This window comes from Sciurus vulgaris, assembly GCF_902686455.1.
Source record: "Sciurus vulgaris genome assembly, chromosome: 7".
NCBI lineage: Eukaryota > Metazoa > Chordata > Mammalia > Rodentia > Sciuridae > Sciurus > Sciurus vulgaris.
This window is the reverse complement of record NC_136467.1, coordinates 39,168,509-39,179,354: the sequence shown is the minus strand read 5'-3', so window position 1 is coordinate 39,179,354 and position 10,846 is coordinate 39,168,509. Positions and strand designations below refer to the sequence as shown.

At 35.4% G+C, this 10,846-nt stretch overlaps 1 protein-coding gene across 1 annotated transcript; it reads left to right on the top strand.

Moving 5' to 3' along the window:
* The first annotated feature begins 252 nt into the window (after positions 1-252).
* CENPW (centromere protein W) lies at positions 253-9,813 on the top strand. Its single transcript, XM_079148230.1, has 3 exons — positions 253-552; positions 6,583-6,696; positions 8,441-9,813. Exons 1-3 carry the CDS (start codon positions 427-429, stop codon positions 8,465-8,467), a joined length of 267 nt encoding a protein of 88 aa, XP_079004356.1. The 5' UTR covers positions 253-426; the 3' UTR covers positions 8,468-9,813.
* The last annotated feature ends 1,033 nt before the right edge of the window (positions 9,814-10,846 follow it).

Genomic DNA, 10,846 nt, shown 5'->3' with positions numbered 1-10,846 from the left:
TTTTAGTTCATTGGTACTAGGATTAGTTTTAGAGGAAGAATTTAGAGAACAAGGGTAGCTGCCTGGCATACTAATTTACCTCTTCCTAATTTCCCATCATTTCCAGGGAACCCAAGAGGAGCCCTTAGGAAACACAACTGGATTCGAGCAAGCTCCGCCCTTTACTGATTTCACAGAACACCCGGGACCCGCCCCCGTGGGCGTTTCCCACTTACCGCTGGCGCTTCCGGCAGAGGAGCGCGCGCAGCTGACGTCACTGTCGAGCGCCGGGGCGATCAGTTGGCGGCTGATTCAAACAGAGGAACGCAGGCTCCGGGAGCGAGGCAGCGTTAGAGCGTTGGAGTTCTCACTGCCCCAGTGCTGGTGAGCTTGAGTGGTCCTCCAGAGGACCTCGGAAGCTGAGGCGGCTGGTGCCTGAGGGGGAGAATGGCGCTCTCGACCACAGTCTCCCAGAGGAAGCAGATCAAGCGGAAGGCTCCCCGAGCCTTTCTGAAGCGCGTCTTCAAGCGACAAAAGCCTCATCTTCGTCTGGAGACGTGTGCAGATTTACTGGTGAGATTCCATTCTTTCTCAGCTGGGAGTGGGGCAGGGGCCAGTAAGGGAAAATGGCCTCAGCCATTGTTTGCTCGCTCCAGGCCCATGTTTCAGGCGTTTCCAGCAGTGACGAGGCAGCAGTGCCCCTGCCTGCATGTCCGGTCTTACTCCTGACGCTTGGTTGTACCGGGACTCTCCGGAATATGGATGTCTGGAACTTTTTAAAGGAACCCTGTCAGGAACATCAGCTCAAGGAGAAAACTATCGTTTGTCGATGTTTAGGTACAATCTGGCGTTGTGGTTTGTGTGCTTGAGAAGAGTATGAAAGAGACGCCCTTTTAAAAAATGTCTTTTGGAATTCAGACTGGGTCATTTTCGTGTAATTATTTTGAGAAGCATTTTTAAGCTCCTTCCCACTTCCCTGCCTCCTCGCTCCCTCCTTTTTTTTAACGTTGTTAATCAAACTCACTGCCCTGTTTCCTCTACATTAGGCTGCTTACTAAAGAACTCTGATCCAAAGGGCTCCTGAGTTCATTTTTCTAGACAATTAATAGAATGCTTGTTGGTTCAGTTTTTAAGCCAGCCCATATTACCTGAAGCATGATATTTTCCTAATAAGTACTCCCAAACAAAACACTGTATAATAATGTTTCTGTCTTGAAGTAAAGTTTCTGTGTTGAATACCTGGAACACGTGTTCCTCTAGCAGAATGAACACTCCCCACGTGTCCCATAGGAGGCACTTCCTGTGGCTTGAAAAAAGAGCTTGTTGAGTAAAGGAGCCATCATAAGTAGACATTCAGTGTCCAGGAGATCAAGGTAAAGACTTCTGGATAACAAGGGCATACTGCATAGATAGCCTTCAGTGTGCACAATTCCATCAGTTTTTAAACTACTTTTTTCTTTTTTTTTTTTAAACTCTCTCTTCTCTCTAGCCTCCCAAAGTTCTCCACTGGCTTCCCATCTGTTGCCTTTTTGAAGATTGTCTCTTTCTCTTTTTTTCTAAACTACTGTAACATTGTCTCCATTTTCCCCTAGTTTGGTCTCCAAAGCCAAAAGGCAACATGTCTCCCTGTTTTAATCAGCTTTTTTGCTGCTGTGACTAAAAGTCTTGACTAGAACAATTTTAGGGGAGAAAAAGTTGGCTCCATTCCACCGTGCTCTAGGTGAGACTGAACATCCTGGCAGAAGTGTGTGGGGTAGGGAAGCAGCTCACATGATGATCTGGAAGCACAGAGAGACTTCAGTTTCCAGATGCAAAATATATATTCCAAAGGCAGGCCCCCAATGACTTGCCTCCTCTAACCACACCCAGCCCATCTACAGTCTCCACACAGTTAATCCTATCAGGAGATTAGTTCACTGATTCCGTTAAGGCTTTCATAACCTGATCATTTCTCCTCTAAACCTTCTTACATTATCTCACATGTGAGCTTTTGGGGGACACCTCACATCCAAACCATAACACCCCCCCCCCCCCCAGAAAAGTACTGCTTCTAATATCTTGCACCCTCTTTTTTTGTTTCTTTTTTATATTCTATAGGAAAAGGCAATATATACTGTTGTGTTCTACCCTTACCCTTTGGTGTTAGTAGAGATGGTACCAATGAGCTGAATTAAGATGAAATTGACCTTCAATACAATTTTAGGTGGTTTATTCTGGATTTTTATGGGGACTTCTAAATGGTAGGGAGGGAAATGTACCTCATCAAGGATATTCAGGAGCCTACCAGCTGGTGCAGATGGTTTGGAGAAATTTCTCAATGTCCACCCCTTTCTGCCACAGAGTGATCCATGGACAGATGGGCTCTATGATGGGGTGGGACTTAGGTGGTGTGGAAGAGAAAGGGGAATGGAAATTCCAAGCCTGTGCAGTGGTGGGAAAAGGAAATTCTTGTGGCCACTAGCTATTCCCAGGTGGTATGCATGTTTTCTGTGGCTTTCATTAAACAGTTCTCCTTCACTGTGTTGTATATGGCATGCATTAACTTGCTTTCTTAGCTTATGTGTCTCTGCTCACCATTGACACTTCATAATCTTACCCAGCAGGTGTCCCACATTAGCTATGAAATTTTACACAATTAAAGCAGTCTGTTTTGATCCCATTTCTGAATATGAGCAGCAATTCAGAGTATAGGTTGTATAATTTAGCTATTGGGATGCTTAACACTGTTCTTTAGAAATTTCATATGTTGTTGTTGGCTCCTAGTGTAATATGCAGTCTTGAGAGAAAAGAACCATATCTTCTCTGCTTTCTTTATTTTTTTTTTAACACAAAACTATTCTACTTTTAGGGACTTTTTACACATATTTATTTATTTATTTTACACATCTGCCTGAAGATGTCTTCCCTCTACTCCACTTGGCAAACTATAATTCTTTCAAATTAATTCAAATGCTACATTTTCAGTGATGCCATCTTAATCTCCTTAAAGGGGATCAGTTTTAGCTTCCTTTTTATTATTTACTGTCATTCATTTCACTAATTTTTTCATGGGTTTGATTTACCCACTAATCTGGGAACTCAAATTGAGAACTTTTTGTATTCCTAGCATTTAGTACAGTGCCTTGAACATGCCAAGTGCACTAATAGTATGGGAAATGCACAGTACCTACATGTGTATTGATGTAAATTTTAGTACTTTACTCAAAATTTCTTTTTGTTACAGTTTTTCTGCACTGGCTTTTTGTTATTTTGTGTGTATTATGTGTTTGTTTATCTCCAAGATTTGTGTTGGTAAAAGATTTAACATCTGATGAATTTAAATGAATTGTTCAGTTTTCTAATGGTTCAGTTAGTTTTTAGATTTATCATAGAAGAATGCCATGCAAATATTTGGGGACTTATGGCTTGTATAAAATTGAAAAGTACTACGATAAGGGGAGGAGGAAGTCAGGCTGACCGAGGCTTTTGGTCAATTGAGAATGTAAAGAACTGGAGAATTTTTTGTAAGTTGTCTTTTGATTTACCTTTTCAGCAAGCTGATTTTTTTTCCAAAGTAAATTAATGATGTAAAAATTTGTCTTTTTAAAATTTGAGTACCTAGCTAAATGCCATGAAACTATTTTTTTCTGACCATTTTTAAAATTAAGCCCTGCTAAATTAACTTTTATTAACTCAACATTTTAATAGCTATTAATCAATTACATAAATTACTTTTATTTCATGGATATAGGTTGCTTTAATTTTTTTTTTTTTTTTTTTTTTGCGATATCTACAAAAGAATGCTGGTTTGTTTAGCTCATGGACACGAAGAGGAAGAGGAAAGTACATTCCATCAAGGATGGTAGCATGATCTGATTCTCAATGTGGTTTAGTTTTTAGTTGGGGTTTTGGTTTTTCTTAAAAATTTTTTCCTTAAGGGTTTTTGTTTTTGTTTTTTTTTCCTTTCTTTTTTCTTTTTGTCTTAGTTGGGGAGATGTGGAGGGATCTTTTGGTTGAGTAATAACAATTTGCTACTTTTACCTTTGCTACTTACTTTGTATTGGGCAATGAACTGAAGGTCACTTGGGAAATAATATTGATAAGGACAGGAGTAGTCCTTGCACTTATAGTATGTTAGAGAAGACAGTTAAGGGCTGGGGATATAGCTCAGTTGGTAGAGTGCTTGCCTTGCAAGCACAAGGCCCTGGGTTCAATCCCTAGCACTGCCAAAAAAAAAAAAAAGAAAAAGGAGAAGACATTTAGGTGAGAAATCTATGCATAATATGGTGTGTGTGGTGATAGGAAGTTAAGGATGCAGTTATTGATTTGTATAACCGTCCATATTATGGAAGTTGGGCTTTCAGGGAAATATACAACAGAAGAATTTCTAGAGATAAAGATACAATGGAATTCTGAATTTTGGAAGACTTAGTGTAAAACTGGGAGCTGAGAAAAATCAGAGATGAAACTGGAAAGACCAAGTTGAGTAGAGTGTTAAGGGATGTAGAATTTATCCTGAGGCATCTGGAAGCTATTTATCTTTAAACATGGAAAATAAGATTAACAGATGAAATTGTGCTGTATTAGGGAGTTTTTTGTTTTTTAAAGATTGAATGCATGGCTTTAAACATACTGTGCACATGCTGTACAACTGAGCTATATCCTAAGCCCTATGGAGTATTTTTGCTATTAAGGAAAATGGAATATTATTGGAAGTTTAAAAAATTTAAGTGTCATGGTAAAATGGTAAGAGTTGGAATTGGAGTGTTTTGCCTCAGGGTACTTTGAAAATCAAGAAGACAGTGTGTTAAGTACAGAAAGAATATTATCTTCCATAGGTTCTTCATTTTATTAAATTTAAATTTCCAAACTCCTCTTTTCTTCATCTATCACTAGAATACTCTTAAACACCTACATAACAATTCAGAGATCTGCATAATATAAAGCATTTGAAACATTACCTAATTAACATTTAGTGAATTTTGAGGAAGCATTTGTGTGCAGTATACAAGATAATGAACACTGAGTATTGTACATGAATTGTTCTAACTGCAGAGATTGTGTATTATGATGTAAATAACAATATCAATTATATGTTGAAGGTACTATCTAGACTACAAATTAGTACAACCACTCTGGAAAGCAGTATGGAAATTCCTCAAAAAACTAGCAATGGAACCATCATTTGACCCAGTGATCCCACTCCTCAGCACATATCCAAAGAACTTAATATCAGAACACTACAGTGACACAACCACATCAATGTTTATAGCAGCATAATTCACAGTAGCCAAGCTAGATGCCCAACAACAGATAATGGAAAAAGAAATTGTGGCATATATGCACAATGGAATATTACTCAGCTGTAAAGAATGACTTTATGACATTTGCCAGTAAATAGATGAATCTGGACACTATCATGCTAAATGAAATCAGCCAATCCCTAAAACTCAAATGTCAAAATGTTTTTGCTGATATTTGGAAGCTAACCCACAAGGGTTGGGGTTGGGGGAGAATAGAAGTTCAGTGTCAGACAAAGGTTGAATGAAGGGAAGGGAGGAGGAATAGGAATAGGAAAGACAAGGAATGAATCTGCCATAACTTTTCTATGTACATATATGGATATACCACAGAGAATCTCAACATCATATACATTCACAAGACTGGGATTCTAATTAGAATAATATATATTCCATGTTTGTATAATTATATCAAAATCAATTCTGTCATGTATGACTAAAAAGAACTATTAAAAAAATTAAAAATATACTAACTGGATCTAAGTTGCTCATGTCCTCAGGCACCTAGCTGAAGCTAAGAATGGGAAAGATGTGAACAATAATATAAAGGAACATTACATATGATCCTAGAGGGAGGATTGAGATAGGACTTCAGTTCACCCTTTATTCTCTTGCTTGAGCTATGTGTATTTTACCTGTTTTCAAGGTTTGTGCATATAGATTTAGTAGCACTTTTTTCGTTTAGTTATCAATTTAGAGTAAAATTGTAAAATGTTAAGGAGCATATTCAAATAGTGAGGTTATATCATTTCTAATATAAGCATTAATATATATAGGACATATATAAGAAAATGACATATATTCTCTGATGACATGTGTTTTGCTTATATGTAAATCTTATTTCGGTAAGAATATGTAAGAAATTGGTTACTCTGGTTGGTTGGGGATGACTTGAGAGAATGACTTATTTTTGACAGTCTATCCTTTTATAGTTTTTTTGTTTATTTTATATTGTTATTTTGAAATAATTACAGACTGACAAGAAGGTGCAAAAATGGTAGAGTTCCTATGTATCCTTTACCCACCTTTCTACAATACTAATATCTTATACAATTAGAGTCCTTTAGGCTTTTGAATTTTATACTGTTTATATTATCAAGTAGTTTTTAAAAATGAGGTTTAAAGATAATTAATTGTAGATATGATTATTTTATGATAATTCACAGATAGTAACTTGACCTTGGCATGTACAAATTTCTAACTTTGTTTTGAGATATGAATGACTTACAAATGAAACCTTTTAGAGAAGATTCCATTTTTAAAAGTCATTATTTCAGAATATCAGTGTTTGAGCTTAAAAATTGATTTGGATTTTCTTTTAAAGGTTCATTTGAACTGTTTACTGTTTGTTCATCGATTAGCAGAAGAGTCCAGAACAAATGCCTTTGAGAATAAATGTGGAGTCATTAACAAGGATCATGTGCTGGCTGCTGCAAAGGTAAAATCTAATTTCTTTTCTTGAGCAAGAATTAACTTTAAAAATACCACCTGGGTCATTACCTCTGCCTGATTAAGGTACCTTATTCAGCTTTGTTGATTTGAGTTGTTTGACTTTCCATGTTGATTGGTTTCCCATATGCGTATACACACACACACACACAATTTGTATATTATGGGCCTCTGATGGCAAGATTAATGGCCACTGTTTTATCACTATATGGTAAAAAATGAATGTTTGGTAATCTTTATAACCTTGTAATTTGTCAACTTTCTTTGTGATTATTTTAAGTTACCTGAATTATTTTCTAGTTTTGTTTTGAGATTTGGTTGATTTACAAATTAAATCTTATAATCAGAGAAGGTTGCATTTTATTGGTATAACTATATAAACTATATAATGTAAGAATATGATGCCTAGCACGGAGTTTTCCAGTTATGTTCCTTAGAACCTTCTTTCCAAAAGATGTTCATAGATGCCCTACCTCATAAGCTTCTGTGCTTAGAAAAGTGTTAATAACCTAACTTCTTTTATTAGTCACGGTGTTGTTTATATGTAGAGCTTTTTCTATAAGAATCTGCAGAAACTGGCAACTATAGTTGATGGGATGGTGTAAAAGAGAGACTTAGTTTTGACAAACTACCTTTTTGTTGACTTTTAAAAGATTTTTATTTTGAAGTAATTATACACTAAGAAGGTGCAAAAACAGTTTATGTACCCTTTACCAATTTCCCACAAATGCCAACTTTTTATATAACTATAGTTATATAAAGCCATGAAAGGTTATAAGAAATATACGGAATAGGAAACTTGCTGAACTCTGCTCAACTGAGCATTTTGTAAATTTATTTAAGTTCGTAGTATATTTAGTATTTTGTAAATTCATAAGAGTACACAATACTTTCTTTTGTGCTATTCCTATTAGTGTAGAACAAAGGAATGCTGGCCTACATTGTAGACCTGTTTGAGGCCTCTGTGAAAGCCTAGGAGTGTGCATGACCCATCAGTTTTTAGGGGCTTTTATGTTCTATTGCTGTTACCAACATTCCACTATTAAAAGTCAAAATAATTTTTTTTTTTTTTTCCCTAAAAGGAAACCAAGAACTCAGTTCTTGAAGATGTACATTTTTAAATTTAGGTTTGTTTTTATTAATAAACTACATATGTTTACTTAGCAAAAATAGTATCCAAGTTCTTTTTTTTTGAAAGAACTTGGGAGACCAGTACAGATCTTGTTTTGTCTTATTTCTGCCACAGGTGAAATGTTTTGAAAATTGTCTACTTAATAAACTGTTCAATAAAAGATGGTCAGTCTTAGTCTCCAGTTGATATAATTCTAGCCCAAATGTGATAAATTTTATGTTGCAGTAGATTTTTATTACTTTATAGTTGTGAAATACTTGATTTGTAATAGGCTTTTTGAGGTTTGGAGCATTCTCTAACTCCTTCTATCAGCAAATTGTCTAAAAATTTCAGGTTTGAGACCATTAATCTGCATCCTTTTGCAAGATGATTGAAGAGAGTAACAACCAGAGGTAACCATAAGACCAGGTTTTGAGAATCTAGGCCTGATTCACATTCATTAAAAGAAGTAGACTGTTATCATAAAGCAAAATGATTCTCTAATTACCTTCCAAATTGGCTTTTAAAAATGAAAAAAAGACTTGTATATTGTTTCCAGAAGGCTCTGAGGAATTGTGTTTTCTGTAGGTGTAATATGAATCTTCATTTTTCTCTTCCACAGGTAATTCTAAAGAAGAGCAGAGGTTAGAAGTTAAGGAACGTGTTCTTGAAAATTATATGATGTGCCATTTTAGGTGGTGACAAGTCATAAAAGCACTTTTTATGTATGAATTTGTACTGATTATTAAAATATCGACTAGATAAGGAATGTCTTTATTCGTATATTTTTTTGCTGGCATTGAAATATCTCAAATACAAAGGACTATTTTTTTTTTAAATCTATTTTAAGTGAACTCTAGTTCTTTTTACTTGTTTTGTTATTATAAATGTTTTAAATATCAACCACAAAATCTTACTATGTTAAGTAGCTTGAAGAGATGCACTTCATTGAATTAAGTTTATATATTTAGATTTAACTGTGTAACAAATTCAATTCCTACAGAAGGTAATATGTGGTCAAATCTAGGTGCATTTTAAGTGTTTTTTTTTTTTTTTTTCAATGCTTTCACAAAGCTGTACAATCTCCTTTTTTGTTATGTCAGTAGTGACAATATAATTATCTGAAGGATTATAAACATCACTCAAGTTTTTTTTAAATATCTCCAAACCAAAAAATAGAAATGCTGGATCAAATTGAGTTATTTTCTTCAAATTTGTGTGGATTTAGAAGTTTATTGCTTATCACCCAAGAGTGTTTTACTTTTTGAGATCGTTATAGATTGCAGCGTCAAGCTGCAAAGACAGTACGAGGAGGACCCATGTACTCTATACCCAGTTTTCCCAATGGTTATGTCTTATATAATTGTAGTATAATATATCACAACCAGGAATTTGTTTCAAGTAGTGTGTATGTAATTCCATGCCATTTTATCATGTGTAGATTCCTATAACTACTGTCACAGTCAATATACAGAACTATTTCATTACCACAAAATCTTCCTGATGCTGTTCTTTTATAATTACACCTGACCCACCATGTCTTATACCCTGGCAACATATCTAACTCCTGGCAAGTAGTAACTGTTCTCATCTCTGCAGTTTTGTCATTTTCACATAAGAGATGACCTTTGGAGATTTTTTTTTTTAACTTAGTATAGTGATTCATTCAAGTTGTTGCATATTTTGTTATTTCCTTTGTGTGCCTAAGTGATATTTCATGGTGTGAATGTATCACAATTTGTGTAACCATTCATTTATTGAAGGATTGAAGGGTATTTTGTCTTTTTTCCAGTTTGGGACTATTGAAAATAAAATTATTATGAACAATTGTATAGGTTTTTATACATATATCAGTTTTCATTTCTCTTTGATAAATGCCAGTGCCAGGGAGTTTGATTGCTAAGTCCAATGGTAAATATATGTTTGACTTTTAAAAAAATAAATCACCAAACTATTTAGAATAGCTGTATCATTTTATATTTCTATTAACAGTGTTTGTGTTCTCATAAACATTTGCTGTTGTTAATTTTTAAATTTTAGTTATAGTTTTAATTTGCAGTTTTGTAATGGCTTATACTAGTTTTAGTTTGGGCTGCTATAACAAAGTATACAGAGTGAGTGGCTTATAAACTACATATTTACTTCTCATTCTCATTGCTGGAAGTCTGAGATCAGTGTGTCAGAGTGCTTAACACTTGTGTTCTGGTTTCCTTAGAGTTTTGAAATATTTTGAAAAGTCCTCAACATAATGTTGGTTCTCCATTAGTTTTTATTATCATCTAGATGAGATGTTTCTCCTCCCGCCCTCCAAAGCTCCTGTTAATGCAGGAATATGCAGAGGTCAGATGATTAAATTATGAGGGCTGTAATCTGATCTGTCCATCCTAGTTTCATTGAACTGTTAACTGAAGATAGGTAGGTTGTGGGTGGACGAGGTGAGGGTTGTACCCTGAAAGGGTTGTTCTTGCTGGGGCCCCTTCTCCCTGTTTCTCTGCTTGCTGACCCTACCATGAGCTGAGTAGCTTTTTTCCACATGATCTCTTCCCCCATGATGTGCTGCCTCACCTGGGCTCAGAGCACTGGAGTCAGCTGTCTATGGACTGAGATCTCTGAAACCATGAACCCCAAATAAACTTTTCCTCCTCTTAATGTTTTTTGTCCAGTATTTTGGTCACAATGACAAAAAAGTTGAATAAAGCAGTTTTATTTAATGATGGTATATTAAATAAAAACATTTCATTTTGCTGTTTGGAATTACCTAATTATAATTGTGTAGTATGCATTGGGACCAAAATGAAAGTTCTAAGACATCCTGTTAGGAAATTGCTACTCTTGAGATGTACTTACAACATAATTTCCCAGAAAGTGACATTGGGAAGATGGTGGACTAGGAGGTCTCAGTGCTTATCTGTCCCCCACAGAATAAAAAATAACAAACAATATTGTTGAAAATATCTTTGGGAGAACTTCATTGTATAGTGAAGAACTTGCAGCAACTTCATAGCATAAAAAAGGATGGCTAAAATAG